Here is a 23,095-nt window from a genome sequence, read left to right as displayed (position 1 = left end):
AGGGCTCAGCATCCATCCATAGTCCAGACCCCAAAGACCCCCAAAGGGCTCAGCATCCATCCATGGCCCAGACCCCAAAGGGCTCAGCATCCATCCATAGTCCAGACCCCAAAGACCCCCAAAGGGCTCAGCATCCATCCATGGCCCAGACCCCAAAGGGCTCAGCATCCATCCATGGCCCAGACCCCAAAGGGCTCAGCATCCATCCATGGCCCACATCCCAAAGGGCTCAACCCCCATCCATAGTCCAGACCCCAAAGGGCTCAACCCCCATCCATAGTCCAGACCCCAAAGGGCTCAGCATCCATCCATGGCCCAGACCCCAAAGGGCTCAGCATCCATCCATGGCCCAGACCCCAAAGGGCTCAGCATCCATCCATAGTCCAGACCCCAAAGGGCTCAGCATCCATCCATAGTCCAGACCCCAAAGGGCTCAGCATCCATCCATGGCCCACATCCCAAAGGGCTCAGCATCCATCCATGGCCCAGACCCCAAAGGGCTCAGCATCCATCCATGGCCCAGACCCCAAAGGGCTCAGCATCCATCCATGGCCCACATCCCAAAGGGCTCAGCATCCATCCATGGCCCACATCCCAAAGAGCTCAGCATCCATCCATGGCCCAGACCCCAAAGGGCTCAGCATCCATCCATAGTCCAGACCCCAAAGACCCCCAAAGGGCTCAGCATCCATCCATGGTCAGACCCCAAAGGGCTCAGCATCCATCCATGGCCCACATCCCAAAGGGCTCAGCCCCCCATCCCTAGTCCTGCCACTGGACTCCTGCAGAAGCAGCACTGATGGGGAGGGTGTCCTCTCTCTGCCCAGCTGCTGGGCTGCAATTACCAGCAGGGAAACGCTGAGAATGCTAATTAACTACTGCATAATGAGAGCACAACAGGATCACTATCAGGGCTGTGGGCTTCAGCTTCTGCATCACCGTGGGGTGCCACAGTATCACTGACCCCAGACCTGCACCCCTGCTTTCCCTCCAACCCCCAGCTCCCCCAGCCCAAGGCTCCGCACCCCCGTTCTCCAGCAGCTTTCCCCTGTAGATCTTGTCCTCCACCACGTCTGTCCAGTACAGGGAGCTCTGGTTGAGGTGAAAGTCCAGGGCGATGGTGTTGCGCAGCCCGGGCACCAGGACGCTGTAGTCCCCTCGGTGCAGGTCGATGCGTCGGATCTCGTGGCGGTTGGAGAAGATGATGAACGGCTTGAAGGGGTCTGGGGGAAGCAGAGCAGGGTCAGGGACAAGGCAGGGAACAGTGCACCCCGCCCCAGCTACACTGTCAGCACAGATCCCACCATCACCCAGCCATGTCCATCAGCACAAACCCCAGCTCCACGAGAGCACGAACTCCCCGAGGCAGCTGGGGGGCTGCTCCCAGTCCCTGGTGCCCCTCAAAACACACCCAGGCTGCGGCAGCTCTCGCCGTCGGGCTCCAGCATCCAGCCCTCGTAGCAGGAGCACTTGACATTGTACTTGTCCTGCTCGCACTTCTGGCTGCACTTGAGGTGCTTGGCACAGTAGCTCTGGATCTGGCAGGTCTTGTTGTCAGCACCCAGCTCCATGCCCAGGGGACAGGAGCACACGATGCCCTCGCCAGGGGCCACGGTGCAGTTGTGGCTGCAGCCGCCGTTGTTGAGGGAACACTGGTCTGTGGGGACAGGACATGCTTGTCACCTCCTCGTCCCACTCCCGGGTCACCCTGTGTCCCCACGCCCGGCCCCGCGCTCACCGCAGAGCTCGCCCTCGTCGGAGCCGTCGCCGCAGTCGTCGGAGCCGTCGCAGAGCTTCTCGGGGGGCAGGCAGATGGAGGTGTTGTTGGCACAGGTGTGAGAAGGGGGTTTGCACACCAGGGACTCGCAGTTCTCCTCGTCAGAGTTGTCCTCGCAGTCGCTGTCCCCGTCACAGACCCAGGCCTTGCTGATGCACCGGGCTGATGGGGAGGGAGCAGGGAAGGGGCAGAGCAGAACCAGAAGGGATGTTATTCCAGGCACTTCCAGATGTTATCCCACACGTGGGGAGCATGGGGGTGTTTGAGTAGCTCAGGGCTCCCCAAAAGTTGGACCAGAGCTGGCCCAGATGGGACAGGTCAGGGAGGGTCTGGGGGCTCAGAAGGTCAGCCCCAGAATTGGTGTCCCACCACCCTTGTCCCCAACCCACCAAAGTGTGTCCCAGCCCCTTCCTCAGAGAGCAGAAGGGATCTGAGGATGACAGAATCCATCAGGATCATGGCTCACACGTTGGCTGTTTGTGTTTCCCCATTATCCTGGCACCGAGGACAGTCCAGCACCCCCAGGTGGGATCCCCTGCCCCCTGCTCTCACCCGAGTCCTTGCAGCCGAATTTGACGTTGGGGTCGCAGACGTGGGTGACCCCCTCGCAGTTCTTCTCGTCGCTGGAGTCCATGCAGTCCGTGTCACCGTCACAGCGCCAGCGCATGGGGATGCACAGCCCGTCCAGCCGGCACTGGAACTCGTCCGTGTGGCAGCCCCCGGGAGGGCGCGTGGCTGTGGGGAGGGCACTGCTCACTGCCTGCACCCCATGGAGCTGGGGAGCTCCGGGACTGGGTGAGGACCAGGCACTCAGCCAGCAGGAAAACAGCTGGAGGCACCCAGAGGCACAAGAGGGGGATCTGGGCACTGAGCGTGGCCAGAGAAGGCTGCAGAATTCCCTGCCTAGAAGCAGGGCGGCTCTGCCCGGGGCAGGGTTTGGCTCTTTGGGCAATGGCTGTGGCCTGGGGTCCCTCCCACGGGCTGGGGCTCACCCTGGTTGGTGCAGTTGGCGTGGGTCTCGTCGCTGTAGTCGCCGCAGTCGTTGTCCCCGTCGCAGGTCCAGTGCACGGGGATGCAGCGCCCGCTGTTGCACTTGAACTGGTTGCTGGAGCAGGAGTGGCTGCAGCCGGCCTCGTCACTGTTGTCCCCACAGTCGTTGTCTGGAGAGGGAAGGGGGGCGGGCAGGGGGTCAGCAGGGGCCCAGCCAGGAGGGGGCTGGCAGGAGGGAGGACAGCAGAGACCCCTCGCCGGGGGAAGCGAGGAACAACAAGGACCGGACAGACCACGCCGGCAGACGGGACGTGGGGTGACAGCAGCCCCTCAGCGGTGGGACCCCCGCCATGGGCTGCAGACCCCCAGCCCTCCCACCCCACAGCACCAGCAGCACACAGAGAAAATGAAACACAGAAACTGCATAGATCAGCCATGAACCTGGGGGGCCCTGGGCTCCACTCTGGGGGGAGCGGGGCTGGGGGACGGGTGCTCCTTTGGGGGTGCACCCATGGGGAGGGGGCTGGAACAGCCAATTGGGGGCAGTCAGATTGCCTGGAGGAAACCCCCATGCCCGCTGTGGGCGGGGGACATTTGGTCTGAGGGTACCTGGACACTGGCAATGCAGCCCCTCTGCCTGCCTGGCATGGGGGGCCTGGCCTGGGGACCACCACAGGGCTCCACTGAGGATGCCCTACCTGAGACTGGTCAAGGGGATTTGCTTCCTGGTGCCTCAGGATGGGCGAAAGGATGAAGGCACTGATGGGGATAATAACACTGATGGGGACACTGGCACTGATGGGGCTAGTGGCACTGATGGGGATGATGACACTGATGGGGACGATGGCACTGCCAGCTCCCACCTGGCCTCGCCAGCAGCTCAACTCCTGCACCTGCAACCCTTGACCTCTCCAGTCTCCCACCAAGAGCAGCTTCCCAAGTGGCTCTGCTCGGTGAGCTGGGAGGAACAGCGGCTCCTTGGCACCTGGCACGTCCCTCCTGCTGCTGGGGAGCATGGGGGACTTTGCTGGAGAGCTGGGGGACATTGCTGGAGAGCTGGGGGACATTGCCAGAGGCACAGGGGGCATTGCTGGAGAGGAGGAGGGCATCACCAGAGGCACCAGGGGCATTGCCAGAGAGGACAGGGGGCATTGCCAGTGTCCAGCAGCAGCCCCCGGGGCTCGCAGCCCTCTGGAGGGGGCAGGTCTGGGGGCTCGGGGGGCCAGGTGGGGGTCTGGTGCATGTTGATCTATGCACTAACCGGTAGGCTTTGGACAGTTCTTTTCGTCAGAGCCATCCCCACAATCTTTTTCTGAAACACAGAACCACCAGACAGGAGCGTGGGCACGGTGACAAACACAACACAGCACAGTGACAAACACGGCACACGCACAGCGGGTGGCACAGAGACACCGGGACGTGGACACGGACACGGACACAGAGGCACCGGGCAGCCTGGGAGGCGAGACCAGAAGCAGCAGAGGGTGCTGGGGGAGCGGGGGGCAGCCGGGGTGGGGGTACCCTCGTGGTGTTGCAGCTCCTGCCCCGGGCACCTGGCGAGGCTTGGGGCTGCACGAGGGGCTCCACGCCACGGCCTGGCTGCCACAGTGGGGGATCCCAGGAGAAGGGACCATCCCTTGGCAGGGCCAGCTTCAAGGGAGCTCAGGAAAACTCCAGGGAGAGTCCTGCAGCCACAGCTCTGCTCAGCCAGGCACCACTGTCTCGCCTGCTCTGAAGATGTTAATTATTCCCAACAAGGCAGAGCAGCTCAAAGACTGACATAAACTTGTGGGAAAGGAAAGCAACCTTGGGGCAAACCCTCTATCCCAGGCCTGGCCCTGGAAAGATCCAAGGGGCAGATGGGAGCTGGCTGGGAGAGCTCTCCTGCCTTCCCTGAGGCTGCAGGACCTGGCTCAGCCCTGCCAGCAGCTCCGGCCGTGCCACACTCGCTTCCAGCACCAGGGCAGGGTTTTGAAAACCTTGCAAAGGACGCCAAGGTCTGGAATAATCCCTGCCAGGTCATTCCTGCAGCTCTCCCTGCCCCCACACAGCCAAGGGAAATACAGGGCTGGGGGCTGCAGGATGGGCTCATCTTTGGCTCGTGCCCACTCCCCTTGGGGCCTGGGTTCTGCCCTTCAGCACATGCTGAGAACCAGCCCAAATTGCCAAAATGGGGTCCCTGCCAGGCTGCACCCCCGCCTCGGGTCTCGCCATCCCCTCGGGAGCACCCCGGGGCCGGGTCCTCACCGTTGTCACAGCGCCAGTTGATGTTGATGCAGCGCCCGTTGTTGCAGGTGAACTGTGTCAGGGGGAAGCAGGTCGGGTAGGCTGCAGGGGAGGGAGAGGCACCGTCAGCACGGGTGAGACCTCATGTGCACCCCAACCCTCACAGCCCCAGGGAGCGCCCCGTGCTCCCAGTGCCCCCAGTGCTCCCAGTCCCAGCTCACCGCACGAGGCAGACTCGTCAGAGCGGTCCCCGCAGTCATCATCCAGGTCACACGTCCAGGAGATGGGGATGCAGCGGCCACTGGCGCAGGAGAACTGGTTGGGGGAGCAGGTCCGGGCTGGCCAGGAGGAACAGATGGAGTGTTAATGGCCCACAGTACCTTGTTGTGCCAGGGGAAGGTGAGGAAGAACCTCCTGGTCCCCTGCAAGGCCCAGGTGCAAAGCCAAGGTGTGGGCACTTGTGAGACTGCAAAACCTCAGGCTGTGGCTCAGCACGGGCTCTCCTGAGACTCCCTGAGGACAAGGCAGGGTCCTCACCTGAGCAGGTGGAGTTGGACTCGTCCTCGTTGTTCCCGCAGTCGTTGTCCCCGTCGCAGAGCCAGCGGTTGGGGATGCAGCGGTTGTTCTTGCACTTGAAGCGGTCTGAAGGGCAGGTGTGCTGGTCTGTGGGGGGAAACCACACTCAGGACCTGCCCCTCATCCCACCCCATCCCTCCTCTATGTCCAACAAAGAGAAAAAGTGGGACAGAAAAGGGCTGGAGCCTCAAACTTGGCATCAGAATCTCAACCAACATTTTCCTCCTATACCTCCTCCTCTCCTCAAGTTGGAGAGGGGACGGAGGGGTCCTGGCTACCCAACCCTGCCCCAACCACTGCCTCCACATCTGGGGGAGCCTTAGCCCAAGCAGGAGGGGTCACGCACGGCAGAGCTCGGGGGCTTCGTCGCTGTTGTCCAGGCAGTCGTTGTCCCCGTCGCATTTCCAGCGCTCTTGGATGCAGCGGTTGTTCTTGCAGGCGAACTCCCCGGGCTGGCACTGTGGCGGGGGGATGTAGGACGGATTGGCTGCCAAGGGGAAAGCACAGGCAGGATTTTAACCGGGTGACCAAGTGCAGCTTCCCATGGGGAAAGAGAGTCCCCACGAGGGTCCCAGCCCACCTTGGCAGGTGACAGAGTCCATCCCCAGGATCTGGTCCTCGGCACAGGCGCACTGGCGGCCCCGGGGGGTGGCCAGGCACAGGCTGCTGCAGCCCCCGTTGTTGACACGGCATTTGTTGGAGCCCACTGCGGAGGCAAAGGGGTGAGGAGATGGCACCTCAGTGCCCAGGGACCTCTGCAGACCCACAGGGGTGCTGGGAGCCCCTGGCCCCCTGGACTCCCTCAACAGCAGCCACAGTGGAACCCAGCTGGAAACCCCAGGTGAGGCTACGGGGACCCCTCAGGGGACACAGAGCCTGATGGAATTAGGGTGGGAAAAAGAGGGAAGGCTGGAAGGGCAGGGCATGAGCAACAGGCAAGAAAAACAAGGAGTATGGGGACGGCTAAAAGGAAACAAAAAGAGGTGGGGGGTTGCTTAGGAAGCTCAGCCTCACCCCCCAGCCCCATCCGTCCGAGCCCAGCCCTTCATGCCCTCGCACCTTGCTGCTGCTGCGCGTCGTACATGCGGATCTCGAAGATGGGCGGGCGCTCGTTGCGCAGCAGGCTCACGGCCTTGGAGGCCTGGTCCAGCCGGTAGATGCTGCCGCTGCGGTACTCGGTCCAGAACAGAAAGTTGCTGTAGTGGCACAGCCCGAAGGCGTGGTTCAGCTCCGGGCCCTCATACACGATCTGCGAGTGCGGGGAGACGGAGAGGCTCCGTTAGCTGGGATGGGCACTCAGGGACAGGGACAGGGACAGGGACAGGGTGATGGAACGGGAGAGCAGAGAGGTCACGGCTCAGCTGCCCCAGTGCTGTGGGTGATCAGTGTCCCAGGCCCACGGGACCCCCACTCACCTTCCGCTCGGTGCCATTGAGATAAACCATCTCAATGCGGTCGTAGAAAGCATCCACCCAGTACAGGATCTTGGCCGGGATGTCCAGGCTCAGCCCGTTGGGCCACAGGACGGTCTTGGAGGTGATGAAGATGTTGCGGTTGGAACCATCCATCCAGGCCCTCTCGATCTTGCCCCTCTTGCTGTCCTTGGGATCCTCCTCCCAGTCTGTCCAGTACATCCACCTGCCACAGACATTAAGCTGAGCCCTGGCCTGGCCACCACAGCTCGTGGTAAGACCCAACCACGTCCCCGTGGCCGTGGCCCTGCCAGACAGCCCTGCCCACCCAGGCACCCGCACCCATTCAGGGGGTCCACCACGATGGCGCGGGGGTGCGTCATCTTCCCCTCGATCAGGGTCTTCCGTGTCTGGGCGGCCTTTTCCAGCCGTGCCACACTGATGGTCTTCTTGGGGCCATCATCCGTCCAGTACAGGTTGTTCCCCATCCAGTCCACGGCGATCCCCTCCACATTGTGGATGCCTTTTGGGGGAAAAGAGGAGTGGGTTTGTCACCAGCCAGGAGGTGAAAAGTGGAAGCAACAGCCCCAAACGATGCCCGATCCAGACCCAAACCGATGGGGATGATGGATGCCCGGCCCCACGGGCACTAGCCAGGCCCCTCGGACACGCACCGTCCTTCAGGATGGTCTCCCGCTCCGTGCCATCAATCTTCTGGCGTCCGATGAGGTAGCTGGTGGTGTCAGCAAAGTAGATGAAGCCTGTCTCGGCGTGGAAGTCCAGGGCCCGGGGGTTCATGAGGTTCTCGATGGGGATCATGTGCTCATCCGGCACCTTGGCGCCCATGTCCATCCCACGGATGATGCCGGGACGTCCCTTCCCGTACACCAGGAACAGCTCGTGCTCGGGCTCTGCGGAGAGACAGGGACAGCCGTGGCCACCAGCAGGGCCGGGGCAGTGCCATGGGGGTGGCACGTGGCACCTGGGCTGTTGTGGGGTCACAGCAGATAAGGCAGAGCCCATGGCTCCGGCCCCTCGCCCCCCATATTCCCCCAGGAAGGCCAGCACTCACTTTTGCAGGATTTCCCGTCGCTGCCCAGGCTGAACCCGGAGCGGCAGCGGCAGGTCCGGCTCTTGTGGCTGTTCCCGAGCAGGCAGATGTCCGAGCAGCCTCCCGGCTTCCCAAACTGATCCGGCTCGCAGGCGTGGCTCCGCACTGCAACACAGAGCAGGGCTGCAGCTGCCGGGGGGCATGGGGGGACAGGGAGTTTGGGGGGGACAGGGACACGGGGCTGCAACCACAGGGACATGGGGATGCTCTCTGGGGTCCTCCCTGGGCTGTAGGGGGGCTTATTCCTCCCAGGAGCTCCCAGCCCATCAGGGAAGGGCTGGGCACAGCACAGGACAGTACAGAGATGGGAAAGGACTTTCCCACGGGAAGGATCCCTGGGGAGAAGCCAGCATGTCCCAGCACACCACCACAGCCACACTGCCCCATCCTGCTGCACCGGCAGGACAAGCCCCGGGAGCAGGGACAGCCAGCACCACCCGGAGAGTCCCTTAATCACACTCCTTCCCCGCTGAGAAATCTCCTGATTAATTTTATATTCTGGAAAATGCCGAGCAGGCTGCAGACACTAAGAGGATTTATAAGGAGTAAATTGATTAACTGCAGGAAGGTGCTGGGGGTGGAGCAGGCAGGCAGGGATGGATGCAGGGAGGAGTTGGTGCGGCACTGGATCCTTCCAACTCCCTGGAAAACCCTCAGTGCTTGGGAGCACCAGGGTGAACATGCTGGCAGTGGGGACAGAGAGTAAGAGGGACCATTAATATTTTAAGATGTCACATTTGCTCCCTCATCTCTGTCCTCTCCATTATCCATCAACCACGTGGCGCAGCTCTCACAGGAAGAGACACAGCGCTAGCAGGAAAAAGGGAGCACCCCAGGATGTTCAGCAGCTCCCAGGGCCCTGAGGAACAGGAATCTCAGAATCTTTGAGGTGGAAAAGACCTCCAAGATCACTGAGTCCAACCTGTGACAAATCCCCACCATGCCAACCCAACCAGAGCACTGAGTGCCACATCCTGCCAATCCTTGGACACCCCCAGAGACGGGGACTTCCAATGCCTGACCATCCTTCCCATGGAAAAATCCTTCCTGAAATCCCACCCAAGCGCCTGGCTGAGGAACCAGGGAGCTGTTACTCCAGAATCAGGGTCCCACCTGTGGGCTGGCGCCGCTGGTGGTAGATGTGCAGCGCTCCGCCCTTGTCCACCCGTGTCACCACCTGGTACTCGGTGCTGTTGAAGCGGTTGACGCGGATGACGCTGGTTTTCTGCTGGGCGTTGGCGTTGTCCGAGTTGGTGGCGTACAGGTAGTTCTCAAAGACAGTCAGCCCGTACAGGTGTTCGATCTGGAAGGAACCAGGTGAGGGTCAACAAGGGATTTAGGAGTTGTGAGAGCCACAGGGGGTTTAGGAGCTGTGAGGGCCACAAGGGGTTTAGGAGCTGTGAGGGCCACAAGGGGTTTAGGAGATGTGAGAGCCACAGGGGGTTTAGGAGCTGTGAGAGCCACAAGGGGTTTAGGAGCTGTGAGGGCCACAAGGGGTTTAGGAGTTGTGAGAGCCACAGGGAGTTTAGGAGCTGTGAAGGCCACAAGGGGTTTAGAAGCTGTGAGGGCCACAAGGGGTTTAGGAGTTGTGAGAGCCACAAGGGGTTTAGGAGCTGTGAGAGCCACAGGGGGTTTAGGAGTTGTGAGGGCCACAAGGGGTGTAGGAGTTGTGAGAGCCACAGGGGGTTTAGGAGCTGTGAGAGCCACAGGGGGTTTAGGAGCTGTGAGGGCCGGGCTCCAGGACACGCAAAACCCCCATCCCACCTGATGGCTCTTGTCCATCACTGGCCATCAGTGATGGCCATCACACCCAATGGCTCATGTCCATCACTGGCCATCAGTGATGGCCATCACACCCAATGGCTCATGTCCATCACTGGCCATCAGTGTGGTCTTGACCATCAGTGGCACAGATCATCCTTGGCAGGACCATGCCCAGGGCTCAGCATGTTCTTCACTGAACCAAGTGACAGTCACACCTGCAAAGCAGTAGCACCCAGGACACCGAGCTCTGATCCCAACCCTGTCCCCCACACCCACTCACCAGGATGCCCTGGATGATGGTGTGCCTGTTCTTGCCCTCGTAGTCCACCACCTCGATGTAGTCCAGGTAGGCATCAGCCCAGTACACCAGGCGGTTCACCAGGTCCAGGGTGATGCCGTGTGGGAAGACGATCTTGCTGTCCACCAGCTTGGTGCGGTTCTGCCCGTCCATGTCGCAGCGCTCCACCTTGGGGATCTGCCCGTAGTCGGTGAAGAACACCTTGCTGTGAGAGAAGAGCAGGGGAGGGAGCTGAGAGCCAGGATGAGCTCTGGCAGAGGGAGGATATGGATGTGTGGATCCCCACGGGGATGGCTGGGGTCTGGCACAGAGCACCCGGGAGCTTCAGATGTGTTGGTGTCACGGGAAGAGGTCCACACGCAGATGTGGGGTTGTACATGTGAAAACACAACCTGAGGCAGCTGCTTGTGCATCCCAGAGCTGTCCTGCCGGTGGTGGCAGCTCCCAGCACGGCGCTTCCCAACACAGCTCAGCAGAGCCAGGGATCAGCGCTGCCACCACAGAGCCCAAGGGACTTAACTCAGTCACCTGTGGGGCTTGTCTGCACCAGCCCAGCTCGAACCTGGAGTCTCTCTCCAGGATTCTCTGTGACATTTGTTTGTTTATATGAAATATTCCCGATTTTCTACTCAATGACACCAGCTTTTTCCATCTGAGCCAGGAGGGAAGTGCCCATCAGGAAAGCAGCTGGTAAGGGGGGAGTTTTCCTCTTTAGTGGTTACTCTGCTCTGCCCGCCGTGGCCTCAGCCACACCAGCTCCCAGCTCCCAGGGGCTGGCAGCTGCTGTGGGTGCCCTGAGCTGCTCCCATGATTCAGCATCCTGGCATCCCCATCCCTGGGGCTGTGCAGAAGGCAGTGGCTGGACAGCGGGGCACGAGGGAGCTGTTCTGGCTGTGCACGGGGCCACTCCAGCAAAGCTGTGACCTGGAGCTGAGTGGCACAAGCTGGAAGCAGCAGCTTATCCTGAGTTGGGCTAGGATAAGTCCCACAGGACTGAGCCCTGCACAGCTGTTGCCAGCGCAGGCTGGGTGGGAAGTGTCCCTGCAGAGAGGGCTCACAGAGGCACAGGAAACCCCTCACCCCAGAGGGACAGGCCACCCTTGCCGATTGTCCCCAAGGGCAGTGAATTGCCAGGACTCACCCCATGGCTGGGTCCAGCGCAATTCCTTTGGGATTGTACAGCTCCAGGTCCAGCAGTGTGACACAGGTGTCCCCGTTCTTGTTGCACACGAAGATCCTGTCATCAATGTCATCCACGAAGTAGAAGTTGCCCGTGAGCCAGTCGATGGCCATCTGCTCCACGTCTGGGCCAGGAGAGGGAAGGAGGGGGGTGAGGCAAGGAGGGACAGAGCCAGAAGCCCCCAAGCTCACAAACACCAACACAGCCGAGGAATGAGACCGTGGGAGCCATGAACGCAGTGGGACCTGCACCCATAGCAAGGATCTGCCCTGCTCACCCTGCATGGAGCCACAGGGCACCCACTGCACCCACAGCACCCATGGCAACCCATCCTCTGCTCCCCAGGGAGACCTGCTGCCCCCAGACAAGCCAGAGACATCACACACAACCAGGAGAGCAGCTGGTGTGAACACGGGGAGAGCACCCTGCAGAAAACACTGGGAATTCATCCCTCAGAAACACTGGGAATTCATCCTGCAGAAACACTGGGAGTTCACCCTGCAGAAAAAATGGGAGTTCACCCTGCAGAAACACTGGGAGTTCACCCTGCAGAAACACTGGGAATTTATCCTGCAGAAACACTGGGAATTCACCCTGCAGAAACACTGGGAGTTCACCCTGCAGAAACACTGGGAGTTCACCCTGCAGAAACACTGGGAATTTATCCTGCAGAAACACTGGGAATTTATCCTGCAGAAACACTGGGAATTCATCCTGCAGAAACACTGGGAATTCACCCTGCAGAAACATTGGGAATTCACTCTGCAGAAACACTGGGAGTTCACCCTGCAGAAACATTGGGAATTCACTCTGCAGAAACACTGGGAATTCACCCTGCAGAAACACTGGGAATTTATCCTGCAGAAACACTGGGAATTTATCCTGCAGAAACATTGGGAATTTATCCTACAGAAACATTGGGAATTCACCCTGCAGAAACATTGGGAATTCACTCTGCAGAAACACTGGGAATTCACCCTGCAGAAACACTGGGAATTTATCCTGCAGAAACACTGGGAATTTATCCTGCAGAAACATTGGGAATTTATCCTACAGAAACATTGGGAATTCACCCTGCAGAAAACACTGGGAATTTATCCTGCAGAAACACTGGGAGTTCACCCTGCAGAAACATTGGGAATTCACCCTGCAGAAACATTGGGAATTCACCCTGCAGAAATACCGGGAATTCACCCTGCAGAAAACACTGGGAATTTATCCTGCAGAAACATTGGGAGTTCACCCTGCAGAAACATTGGGAATTCACCCTGCAGAAACATTGGGAATTCACCCTGCAGAAACACTGGGAATTCACCCTGCAGAAACACTGGGAATTCACTCTGCAGAAACATTGGGAATTTATCCTGCAGAAACATTGGGAGTTCACCCTGCAGAAACCCTGGGAGTTCATCCCTTAGGAATACCAGTGGAGCAGGGGGAAGCTCTTCAAGGTGGGTGCTGGAGAAGGGAGTGGGCAGCAGGGAAATGGCTCCAACAGCGGCACCGGGATGGGACACGTGGCAGCGAGGAGGGGCCGAGGGCAGATCCCACTGGGCAAGGTGGGAGCAGAGCTAATCCGGAGCTGCAGGGACACCCCGGGGCCCGGAGCAGGTGAGAGACAGCACCTGGCACGCAGCGTGTGAGTATTTAATTAAACCAGTGAAAGCCTGTTAAATCGGATAAACCCAACGCGCCTGAATTCCTGCCTCGCCACCGGGTCAGTGCTCAGCGCTGCTCAGCCCCTCCTGAGCCTGCCAGGCCAGAGGCCAGGCTGAGGGGCTGCAGCTCCTGGAGATGCCAAGGGCTTTGGAGGGCTCTCCTTTGGATCAGTGCCCCCCGAGACCCCGCATCCCCACCACTGCAGCACCACAGCCAGCACGGACAGGGCAGAGCAGGGGCAGGGGCACGGCAGCCCTGGTCAGAAGGACCCAGAGGTCAGAGGGACTCAGAGAGTCCTGGAGGAAGGAGCAGGGATGGGGCACAGCGACACCCCAGCCCCAGCACCCCGAGGCCAGCAGGACCTGGACAGCCCTGGAGGAGCAGGGATGGGGCACAGCAGCCCCCCAGTCCCAGCACCCAAGGGTCAGCAGGATCTGGACAGCCCTGGAGGAGCAGGGATGGGGCACAGCGACACCCCAGTCCCAGCATCCCGAGGCCAGCAGGATCTGGACAGCCCTGGAGGAGCAGGGATGGGCCACAGCGACACCCCAGTCCCAGCACCCCAAGGTCAGCAGGATCTGGACAGCCCTGGAGTGGCAGGGATGGGCCACAGCGACACCCCAGTCCCAGCATCCTGAGGCCAGCAGGATCTGGACAGCCCTGGAGGAGCAGGGATGGGCCACAGCGACACCCCAGTCCCAGCATCCCGAGGCCAGCAGGACCTGGACAGCCCTGGAGTGGCAGGGATGGGCCACAGCGACACCCCAGTCCCAGCACCCCAAGGTCAGCAGGATCTGGACAGCCCTGGAGGAGCACGGATGGGGCACAGCAGCCTCTCAGCCCCAGCACCCCAAGGTCAGCAGGATCTAGACAGCTCTGGAGGAGCAGGGATGGGCCACAGCGATACCCCCGTCCCAGCACCCCGAGGCCAGCAGGACCTGGACAGCCCTGGAGGAGCAGGGATGGGCCACAGCAACACCCCAGTCCCAGCATCCCGAGGCCAGCAGGACCTGGACAGCCCTGGAGGAGCAGGGATGGGCCACAGCGACACCCCAGTCCCAGCACCCAAAGGTCAGCAGGACCTGGACAGCCCTGGAGGAGCAGGGATGGGCCAGCCCCAGGACCCCAAGGTCAGTGAGACCCAGACAGCCCCAGTGGAGCGGGGCCAGACAGCACTGAATCATTAACCAACGCAGGAGCTCGGGAGGGAAAACATGAATCAAGCCAGGAGGTTTTGCAATGCCCCCACCCACCCTGGTCCCGGGGTTCGCCTCGGCGATGCCGACTCCATCCACACTGCCAGGCTGGGATGAGCACGCAGAGAGTTCAGGGTGCACAAACCCCAACCCTCATGCCCGAGTTACCCAGGCCAGCTCACTCAGCCCTTCGTGTCCCGGCCGTGGCCCTGGGCATGGGGATGGGGACACGCAGCCGGAGGTGATGCCGACAGTGACCCCCCCTCCGGAAGGGTGAGGCTGCGGCGCCCGCAGCCACCACCCGGCGAGAGGCAGCTCGTAAAAACAAGTGGGAACAGCCCGAGCCAAGGAATGAGCATCAACCCCAAACCCAGCCCGGCGCAGGGCTCCCAGCTCACTGCCCAACGCGCCGGGGCTGGCACAGGGCTCCTGCTCCAGCCAGGACCCCCTACCCCAGCTCCTGGGGCAAGAGGGGTTTGTGATGAGCAAAAACCACCTTTAAATGTACACTGGGGTGCCAAGGGCCACGTTCTGCCCCCGAGACAGAGTCCTGCTGTCACAAGCAGCACCCACCGCCCTCCCCTGCTCCCCACCCAGCACCCCCAAACCCCCCTGTGACGTGGGGAGGGGGCGGCAGGGCCCTGCCGGAGCGAGAAACACTTCAGCAAAGGGATGTGCAAGAATTCCCCAAAAAAAGCAGGTCTTGGCTGGCGCCTGCGTGGCTGAGTCAGAGTCACAGGACCGGGGGAGCGATCCAAGCAGGGGCGGATGGGGAGCGCTGGCAGAACGGCTCAGGGGCCCTCGCCCCCCACCCACAGCTGCAGACCCCCGGATTCTCCTCCTCGAGGGGGTCCAACCATCTCTGTCCCATCGCCAACGCCCCTGTCCCGGCGCTCTCTCGCCTCTCCGGCCGCATCCCTCCGAGCCAGAGCTGAGTCCAACCCAGCACTCAAAGAGAAATCCAAAGGGAAAACGGCCAAAACAAGCCACAGACCTCCAGCCCCACACTCCCCTCACAGCCATCCTGCCACAGCCCAGGGGAGCTGAGGGTCCTGGTCCACCCGGGGGTCTCCGGACAGGCCCCAGCTCCGAGCAGGGCAGCACAGGGCTGGGGGGCTGGGGGTGACGCAAGCACTTGCTCCTCTCCCAGGCTTTATTTTTGCAGCTGGAAAGCATTACCCTCCTCAAAGGCTTTTGTTTTCCAGCTTTGCTCCTTCTCTCCCTGCTCACCATCCTCCCCTCTCCTTCGCAGGAATCACTTTTCATTTTTCTATTATTATCATTGTTGTTATTTTCATCATCATCATCATCATCATTATTATTATTATTATTATTTTCAGCTCTTTCTTGTAGCCTCAGCTAAACCTGGATTTCCTCTTGAACTTTTGGTGGAAGCTAATTTAGAAAACATCTATTTTTAACCCCTGGCGTTGGCCTGCAGAAACTTTAGCCCCCTCTGTCTCAATCTTTGGAGAGGGAGGGAGTGGGGGGCACAGAGTCTCCCCGTGTCCCCCCCCTGCCAGAATGGGTGCCCAGGGATGGTGCCACAGCCACCCATGGCCATGAAAACACCCTTTGTACCTGTCTGAGGGGACCAGCAGGGATGAGCCTGTCCCCTGGAGGGGTCATACATGATTTCCATGGAGAATCCCGAGGGCAGAGACCACCCCCCTCCCTCCTGCAGCCCCCCTCGGGTGCCTCTCCCCACCAATTCCCATCCTGGAATCAATCCTCATTGCTCAACCTCGGCGGGGCGTTGCGGGCGATTGCGACACGCCGAGCTCATTTCCCAAGATTTATTTATTTGAGAGTGTTTGGAAGGGAGCTGGTGGGGGCAGAGAGCGGGGAATGTCGGCTTTCCAAGGCTCTTCCTGGGAGAGGCAGCCAAAAAAACCTCACGGGGACAGGGTCCAGGCCGGCAGCCCCACTCGGGGCGGGAGGTGGCCTTGCCAGCAGGGAGGGCAGATGGAGGGAGGATGGAGGACGAGGGAGCACCGAGAACTTCATCAAAGTTGCTCAACACGGGCGGGTTGGCAACTTCAGCAAACCCTAAAACCCACCAGCACAGATGTTTCCTGGTTTCACACCCACCAGGGCCCGAGTGATTCCGACCGAGCTGTTCCTGAGGTCCCTGCCACAAAACCCTGCGTGTCACACTGTGCTTGGGTTTACCCTTTTCACAGAATCCCGGAATGGTTTGGGTCTAAAGGGATCTTAAAGATCATCCCAGTCCCACCTGAGAAACCTTACACTGTCCCAGGCTGCTCCAAGCCTCGTCCAACCTGGCCCCGGACACTTCCAGGGATCCAGGGGCAGCCACAGCTTCTCTGGGCACCCTGTGCCAGAGCCTCCTCACCCTCACAGGGAGGAATTTCTTCTCAAAATCCCACCTAACTGTGCTCTGTGTCAGTGGGAAGCCATTCCCTGTGTCCTGTCACTCTAGTCCGCTGTCTCCAGTCCCTCTCCAGCTCTCCTGGAGCCTCTTCAGGCACTGGAAGAAGCTCTGAGCTTTCCCTGGAGCCTTCTCAGCTCCAGTTGAACACCCGCAGCTCTCCCAGCCTGGCTCCACGGCAGAGCTGCTCCAACCCTCAGAGCACCTCCGTGGCCTCCTCTGGCCACATCCTTCTTCTGCCGGGATCCCAGAGCTCCAGGTGGGACAGTCCCACTCAAAGAACTCCTTGACACAAGCGGGTCATGGACCCCACATTTCCCACTGGAGCTGCAGCCCGAGGTTCTCCTCCCCTTAACCCGGGGCCACCCGATTTACCCCACTCCCAGCGAGGCACTGCAGGGCTGTGGGTTTTTTGGGGAAGGAGCTTTGCTGACCCAGCACATAACTTTGCTCTGCATGAATCAGTTGCTGTGCAGTCTGCAAACGCATCAATTGTGGCCTGACAGGAGGAGGAAGGAAACACACAATCTTCTCTCAGATTAAACCAGGGATTTCGACAGTCCTCAAACAGCTGCGAGGGGGACGCAGCCACTCAGCAGCTCGTCCAGGCTCCTGCACAGTTGAGCAAGGAAAAGGAGAAACCCCCTATATCCACAAAGGTTCAACAAGTTCAGCAAAAAAATCCCTGAATTCCAGAATCCCCGAGGTTGGAAAAACCCTCCAGAACCATCGAGTCCAACCTGTCAGATCCCCGAGTGCCACATCCAGTTGTTCCTTGGCCACCTCCAGGGATGGGCACTCCACCACCTCCCTAAGCAGCCCCTTCCAATGCCTGACAACCTTTTCCATGAAGAAATTCCTCCTGAAATGTGTGGATGTGGCACTTGGGGACACATTTCAGCGATGACCTGGGTTAATGGTTGGACTCGAGGACCTTAGAGGGCTTTTCCAACCTTAATAATTCCATGATTTCAAGTCTGAGAGAAACTCCACTTCCCAGCTACCCCTCAAGGGAGCACTCCCAGGAGAGCAGGACAGGGATGGTGGGCAAGAGAGGTCCCAGCTCTGCCTGAAGCAGCCAGAAACATCCCTGGGCACAGAGCTCTGACACCAAATCCTTGTTCCCATTCTGCTGAGGAGCATTTTCCCCCCTTGCCCCAGCACACAGGACAGAGAACAGAAATGGACTGACCACCGCTGCTGACATCTGGCTTTAAAGAAAGAATAATAAAGAAATAAAGAACAAATAAACAATATTAATGTCCTATAAACAGCTGGTTCTTGCTTCCCCTTGGGTCAACCAGCCTTGACACAAACCCCGAGTGCCTCAGGAGAACCACGGAATCCATGGTTCACATCAGAGCTGCCCATCCACACCACATCCCACGGAGAGCAGGACACCACGTCCCCTGCTCTGGGCACAACCCACCCTGCGGGGCAAGCAGGGCCCGTGGCCAACTTGCCACCCAGCGAGAAGCCCGGGCGGGCTGGCGGGTGGCCCCACGAGCCCCCCGGGCGCCCAGAGCCGCCGGCACACGGCCTCAGCGGAAAAACAGCTTGGAAAAGTTGCTGAATATTTCGGCTCAGAAACGCCGGCGGCGGCGCAGGAACGGAGGCTCGTCAGGAATGCGGTCCCCAGGGCTGCTGAACTACATCGGTTTCCTACTTTCCTTTTTATAGGGAATGATCCGTTTGATACATTTACATAATGCCATAATCTGGAGGAATTTCTGTCTCTTCCCTCCACAGACATCCTCTCCCCGGGAGAACAAGACCGTCTCTGTGACGGCACCGCGCTCCGTGGATAAACACTGCTCCTGGGGACAATTTTCCTTAATTAGAAGTATGTTAACAGGACGAGCACAAAGACAAACTCCCGCCCCCAAGGGCGCCGGACGGCCGGACAGACACCCCGTGCCCCCGAGGGTCCAGCACGGCCCCCCTGCTCCCAGGAACAGCCAAGTCCTTGTGTCCGAGCAGGGCAGGAGGGGACGGCTGCCACCACCACCACACACGGCCACAGCCGTCACGTCAGCCTCGTTCCCTCAGCAAACCAGGCTCAAAAATAAATAAATTCACCCCCCTCTCTGCTAAGATGTTTCGCTGCGAGGAGGAACCGCTGGGTGGAAGCCGGTGGCCCGCGGCCAGCATGTCTGACTGGCGCTGGGATGGATCCCTGGGGCTCTGCGCACACTCACGCCCGCCCTGCACAAGCCAAACGTTTCTCCGGGGTGACACGGCACCCCCGGGCTGTGCAGCCCCCACAGAGGGACATCCCAGCCTGGGGACAGGCTGGTGAACGGCAGATGCTGGAGCGCTGCCCTTCTCCAGGGAGCCCTGGGACCCACAGTCCATGTGCTGTCGGACCCCCCCGTGCAGCACCACGGCTGCATCTGAAGGGGAACCACGTCCAAGGGATCACCAGCACCTCTCCAGCCCCTCAGTGACGCCATCTCCAGCTCCCCAGAGTGGGGACACCCCAAACTTGCCTCCCCTTCAGGCCATGTTCTGCTCCAGTGCAGCACCGTGGCTGCCTCTGAAGGGGAACCGTGCCCAAGCAGTCACTGGCACCTCTCCAGCCCCTCACTGACACCATCTCCAGCTCCCCAGGGTGGGAACACCCCAAACTTTCACTCCTCCCCATGTCCTGGCTCAACCCCGCAGCATCCCTGCAGAGCCTGGCTGAGGCACCGGAGGTGGGAAGAGCAGGAACAGGGATGGAACGAGCTCCAGGCTGCGTGGAGGGCAGCCAAGGGACTGCTAATTACTCTGCCTTAATGAGACCATTCCATGGGCACAAATATTCCACAGAGGCTGAGGGAGGGACGGGGCACTTGGCTTCCTTCTGGGTGAGAGGAGAGAGACACAGGCTGGATGGGAACCTGTCACTGGGGTGATCTGGGGGGAGGGGGGATGAGAAAGCAGAAATGGGGCCAGCGTGGGCAGGAAGGGTCCCAAGGGGCTCCTGCAGTGAGCCTGGCACGAGGCAGTGCAGGATGGACACACAGATGTGTGCTGGGACACACAGATGTGTGCTGGGACAGACACGCTCCTGTCCATGTGAAACCAAACCCATGAGCATCCTGATGACTCGGGACATTCGTGTCACCCTTTTGTCTCCAGCAACGTGGGAATGCAGCTCACTCCTGCCACCACAGCCTGGGGGGGTTGCAGGGGGTCTCAGTCCCCTTGGGAGATTTATTTCTGTTCCCTGCGAGGGGAAACATCAGGTAAGGGGAGTCAGAGGTGCTGGGCAGAGCCACAGCAGGGTCCTGAGTGTCAGATCTTCGTTAACAGACTGATTAAAATCACCATCATGATGTTGTCCCCTGCCACACAGTGAGCTGGTGGGAGTGCACGGCTCCAGACACGGCTCCCAGTCCCTGTTCCTTCCATCCCCTGCTCCCCCCATCCCCTGCTCCCTCCAGCTCCTGCTTTCCTTTATCCCCTGCTCCCACCCAATCCCTGCTTTCCCATGTGGTCCCTGCTCTCCTCTATCCCCTTCTCCCAGCCATCCCACTCCCTGCTCCCATCCATCCTATTCCCTGCTCTCCTCTATCCCCTTCTCCCAGCCATCCCACTCCCTGCTCCCATCCATCCTATTCCCTGCTCTCCCCTATCCCCTGCTCCCAGCCATCCCACTCCCTGCTCCCATCCATCCTGGTCCCTGCTCTCCCCTATCCCCTGCTCCCATTTATCCCCTGTTCCCATTTATCCCCTGCTCTCCCCCATCCCCTGCTCTCCCCCAGCTCCCACTTTCCTTCATCGCTGCAACAAGAACAGCCATAAATAGTTAAAAAAAAAAAAACCCAACAGAAAGGAACCACGAGATGAAGTTACCAATCATCCCGCTCTCCTGCCAAGTGAGTTCACGTCGGAGCCTCTTTCTTGGCCAGGATGAGGCAGCAAGGAAGAAAAATAGCTTTCCATGCAAAGTGGGGGAAGAAATGTACTTGGATTCCTCTGCAGAGCAACATGGCCCTGAAATCAATCTGTCCCAGCACCCACAGCTCCTCTGCCCGCTGGCACGGGGACAGGCCATTCCGAGTGACAGTGAAATGGAGTCATTGAAAACACCCCCCGAGCCGGGCGGGCTGGGATTGATGCTGCCCAGGAAGGTATTTTAATGGTGGCCAGATTGCTGGCGTTTAGGGTTTATAATGCACTCGGGATCAAATGTCCTGATATTTCAAACCCCTTCCCGGGGGCTTGTTTTATAAAGGAAAACAACAAACCTTAAACTGAGCAATAATAAATCACGGCACCTCCGCAGCCCTTCCCCAGCAGCCCCACACGGATCCTGCCAAGCTGCAGAATTCCTGCCTGCTCCTCCTGGGAAGGAGCAGAGCTGGACTGGGAGAGCAGTGCTGGACTGGGAAGGAGCAGTGCTGGAACTGGGAGAGCAGTGCTGGACTGGGAGAGCAGTGCTGGGACTGGGAAGGAGCAGTGCTGGGACTGGGAAGGAGCAGAGCTGGACTGGGAGAGCCGTGCTGGGACTGGGAGAGCAGAGCTGGACTGGGAAGGAGCAGTTCTGGGACTGGGAGAGCAGTGCTGGACTGGGAAGGAGCAGTGCTGGACTGGGAGAGCAGAGCTGGGACTGGGAAGGAGCAGTGCTGGACTGGGAAGGAGCAGTGCTGGGACTGGGAAGGAGCAGTTCTGGGACTGGGAGAGCAGTGCTGGACTGGGAAGGAGCAGAGCTGGACTGGGAGAGCAGAGTTGGGGCTGGGAGAGCAGTGCTGGAACTGGGAAGGAGCAGTGCTGGACTGGGAGAGCAGAGCTGGACTGGGAAGGAGCAGTGCTGGACTGGGAGAGCAGAGCTGGGGCTGGGAGAGCAGAGCTGGGGCTGGGAGAGCAGTGCTGGACTGGGAAGGAGCAGTGCTGGAACTGGGAGAGCAGAGCTGGGGCTGGGAGAGTGGCACTGGGACTGGGAAGGAGCAGCACCAGAGCTGGGATGAAGCAGTGCCAGCTGCAGGCACCTGCCAGCATAATACATGCATTCCCTGGCACCACCAAGCTCAGCTGGTGATCAGATCCTCCCAGTTCTGACCATGCAAAAAGCCACAGAAAAGGGGAAAAAGAAAGAGAAAGAGCGTGAGAAGGGGAAGGGAGGGGCAGGGTGAGGGGAGCCACCCCAAGAGCCACAGAGAAGCCCAGTGCTCTGGCTCCTGACACGTGTTCCCCAGTATTTTTCCACAGTGCAAGCAAAGGGCTCCTGCCTTCCCCTGAGAGCCGAGTGTCACCCGATCACAGCGCACCGGAGATGGGGATTTAACGCCGCTGTCAACGCCAGTGTGGGGGCCCAGAGGTGACCGGCACAGCCTTGGGCTGCTGCCAGCTAAAGGTGGCCTCCTAAGGATGGTCCTGGCCTCTGTGCACGCTCTAGAGAGATGTTCCCACCTCCTGGTGTCACCTCTAGGGGACGGGGACATGAATCTGATGGAAGGAGGCACAAATCCCCCAGCACAGCTGCTTGCCTTGCTGTCCCAGCCCTGGGTCCATGGCCGAGCAGTGAGGATTGCTCAAGGATGTGATCCCTGACAAATGGCCCCAGGATGGGTGGGACAAGGCCAGCAAGATAAGCTTGGAGAGCTGGGGGAGCTGGGGGAGCTGGGGGAGCAGAGAGCTGCAGCCGTGACACGGGAAGCAGCAGCACAAGAGCCCAGCAACAGATTTTAATTATTATTTTTTAGTGCTCTGTTTGGCTCTGAAATTCCTTGGAAGCCCAACTCCAAACAAACAAGGACATTGTCTGGGGAAACACGTGGAGGCTGGAATCTGGATGAGAAAACCCACGGGATCACAAAATCCCCGGAGGTCAAGGATCTGCCACGGAGCACAGAGGGTCCAAGGGGAGATGTGACAGGTCCCTAGCTGTCCCCTGCCCCACGCCAGAGGGGCTCAGGACTGACAGGGGGTTCAGAGTGAACCCCCCTGCGCCATCCTGATGCTCCAAGGGGTCGGGCAGCCTGGGCACAGGCACGTGCCTCCGTCCTTGAGCGCAAGCGGACGCGCGACGCCTGCCAGGATCCTCCCGGTCGGGAACACTGCGGGATTGTCACACGGAGAGGAGGAGAGGGACAGCAGGATGGGAGGAAGGATAAGACAAGCTCCCCTTGTTACAGTTCAGTGCTGGCAGGAAGGACGAGCCCTTCCCGTGCCACGGCTTGTGCCTCATCCTCATCACAGGGGTGAGCACAGAGGGACACCGGGCTCCCGGGGCTGGCAGGACAGTGCCACTTCCAAGGTCCCTGTGGGGATGGGGACAGGCTGCCCAGTAAAGAACCACATCATCTCACCTGTCTTGGCCATTGGCACCAAGCCCCACACATCCCCCCGAGGTGCCCAGAGCCCCCTCGGCTCACTCCGACTGATGGTGGAGAGAAATGATCCAATTCCAACAGGAAGCAGGACTTTTTGTAAGAGGAATTGATGGAAGGCTTCACCAGCCTTTGATTTTTAGTGTGTCCCCGGAAAAAGACCTGGGGGTAGGGAACCAGCCAGCTCAGATCAACTG

At 60.0% G+C, this 23,095-nt stretch overlaps 2 protein-coding genes across 2 annotated transcripts in view; both read right to left on the bottom strand.

Moving 5' to 3' along the window:
- Positions 1-23,095, bottom strand: part of LRP1 (LDL receptor related protein 1) — an 89,101-nt gene that overhangs the window by 39,503 nt on the left and 26,503 nt on the right. Inside the window, 18 exon segments of the mRNA XM_068212551.1 lie at positions 1,026-1,223; positions 1,412-1,657; positions 1,739-1,939; positions 2,330-2,512; positions 2,770-2,937; positions 5,015-5,095; positions 5,215-5,331; positions 5,531-5,656; positions 5,916-6,056; positions 6,150-6,275; positions 6,629-6,818; positions 6,985-7,207; positions 7,324-7,504; positions 7,656-7,892; positions 8,054-8,197; positions 9,206-9,395; positions 10,137-10,359; positions 11,296-11,458. Of these exon segments, the coding sequence (XP_068068652.1) occupies positions 1,026-1,223; positions 1,412-1,657; positions 1,739-1,939; positions 2,330-2,512; positions 2,770-2,937; positions 5,015-5,095; positions 5,215-5,331; positions 5,531-5,656; positions 5,916-6,056; positions 6,150-6,275; positions 6,629-6,818; positions 6,985-7,207; positions 7,324-7,504; positions 7,656-7,892; positions 8,054-8,197; positions 9,206-9,395; positions 10,137-10,359; positions 11,296-11,458 (3,138 nt within the window).
- The window catches only part of GPR182 (G protein-coupled receptor 182), an 88,825-nt gene continuing 82,383 nt past the window's right edge, over positions 16,654-23,095 (bottom strand). The window contains exon 3 of the mRNA XM_068212620.1: positions 16,654-16,669. The gene's annotated coding sequence lies outside the window, so the exon portion shown is untranslated. The remainder of the gene's footprint in view (positions 16,670-23,095) is intronic.

Source organism: Anomalospiza imberbis, chromosome 22 (assembly GCF_031753505.1).
Source record: "Anomalospiza imberbis isolate Cuckoo-Finch-1a 21T00152 chromosome 22, ASM3175350v1, whole genome shotgun sequence".
Taxonomy (NCBI): domain Eukaryota; kingdom Metazoa; phylum Chordata; class Aves; order Passeriformes; family Viduidae; genus Anomalospiza; species Anomalospiza imberbis.
This window is presented reverse-complemented; position numbering and strand designations above follow the sequence as displayed.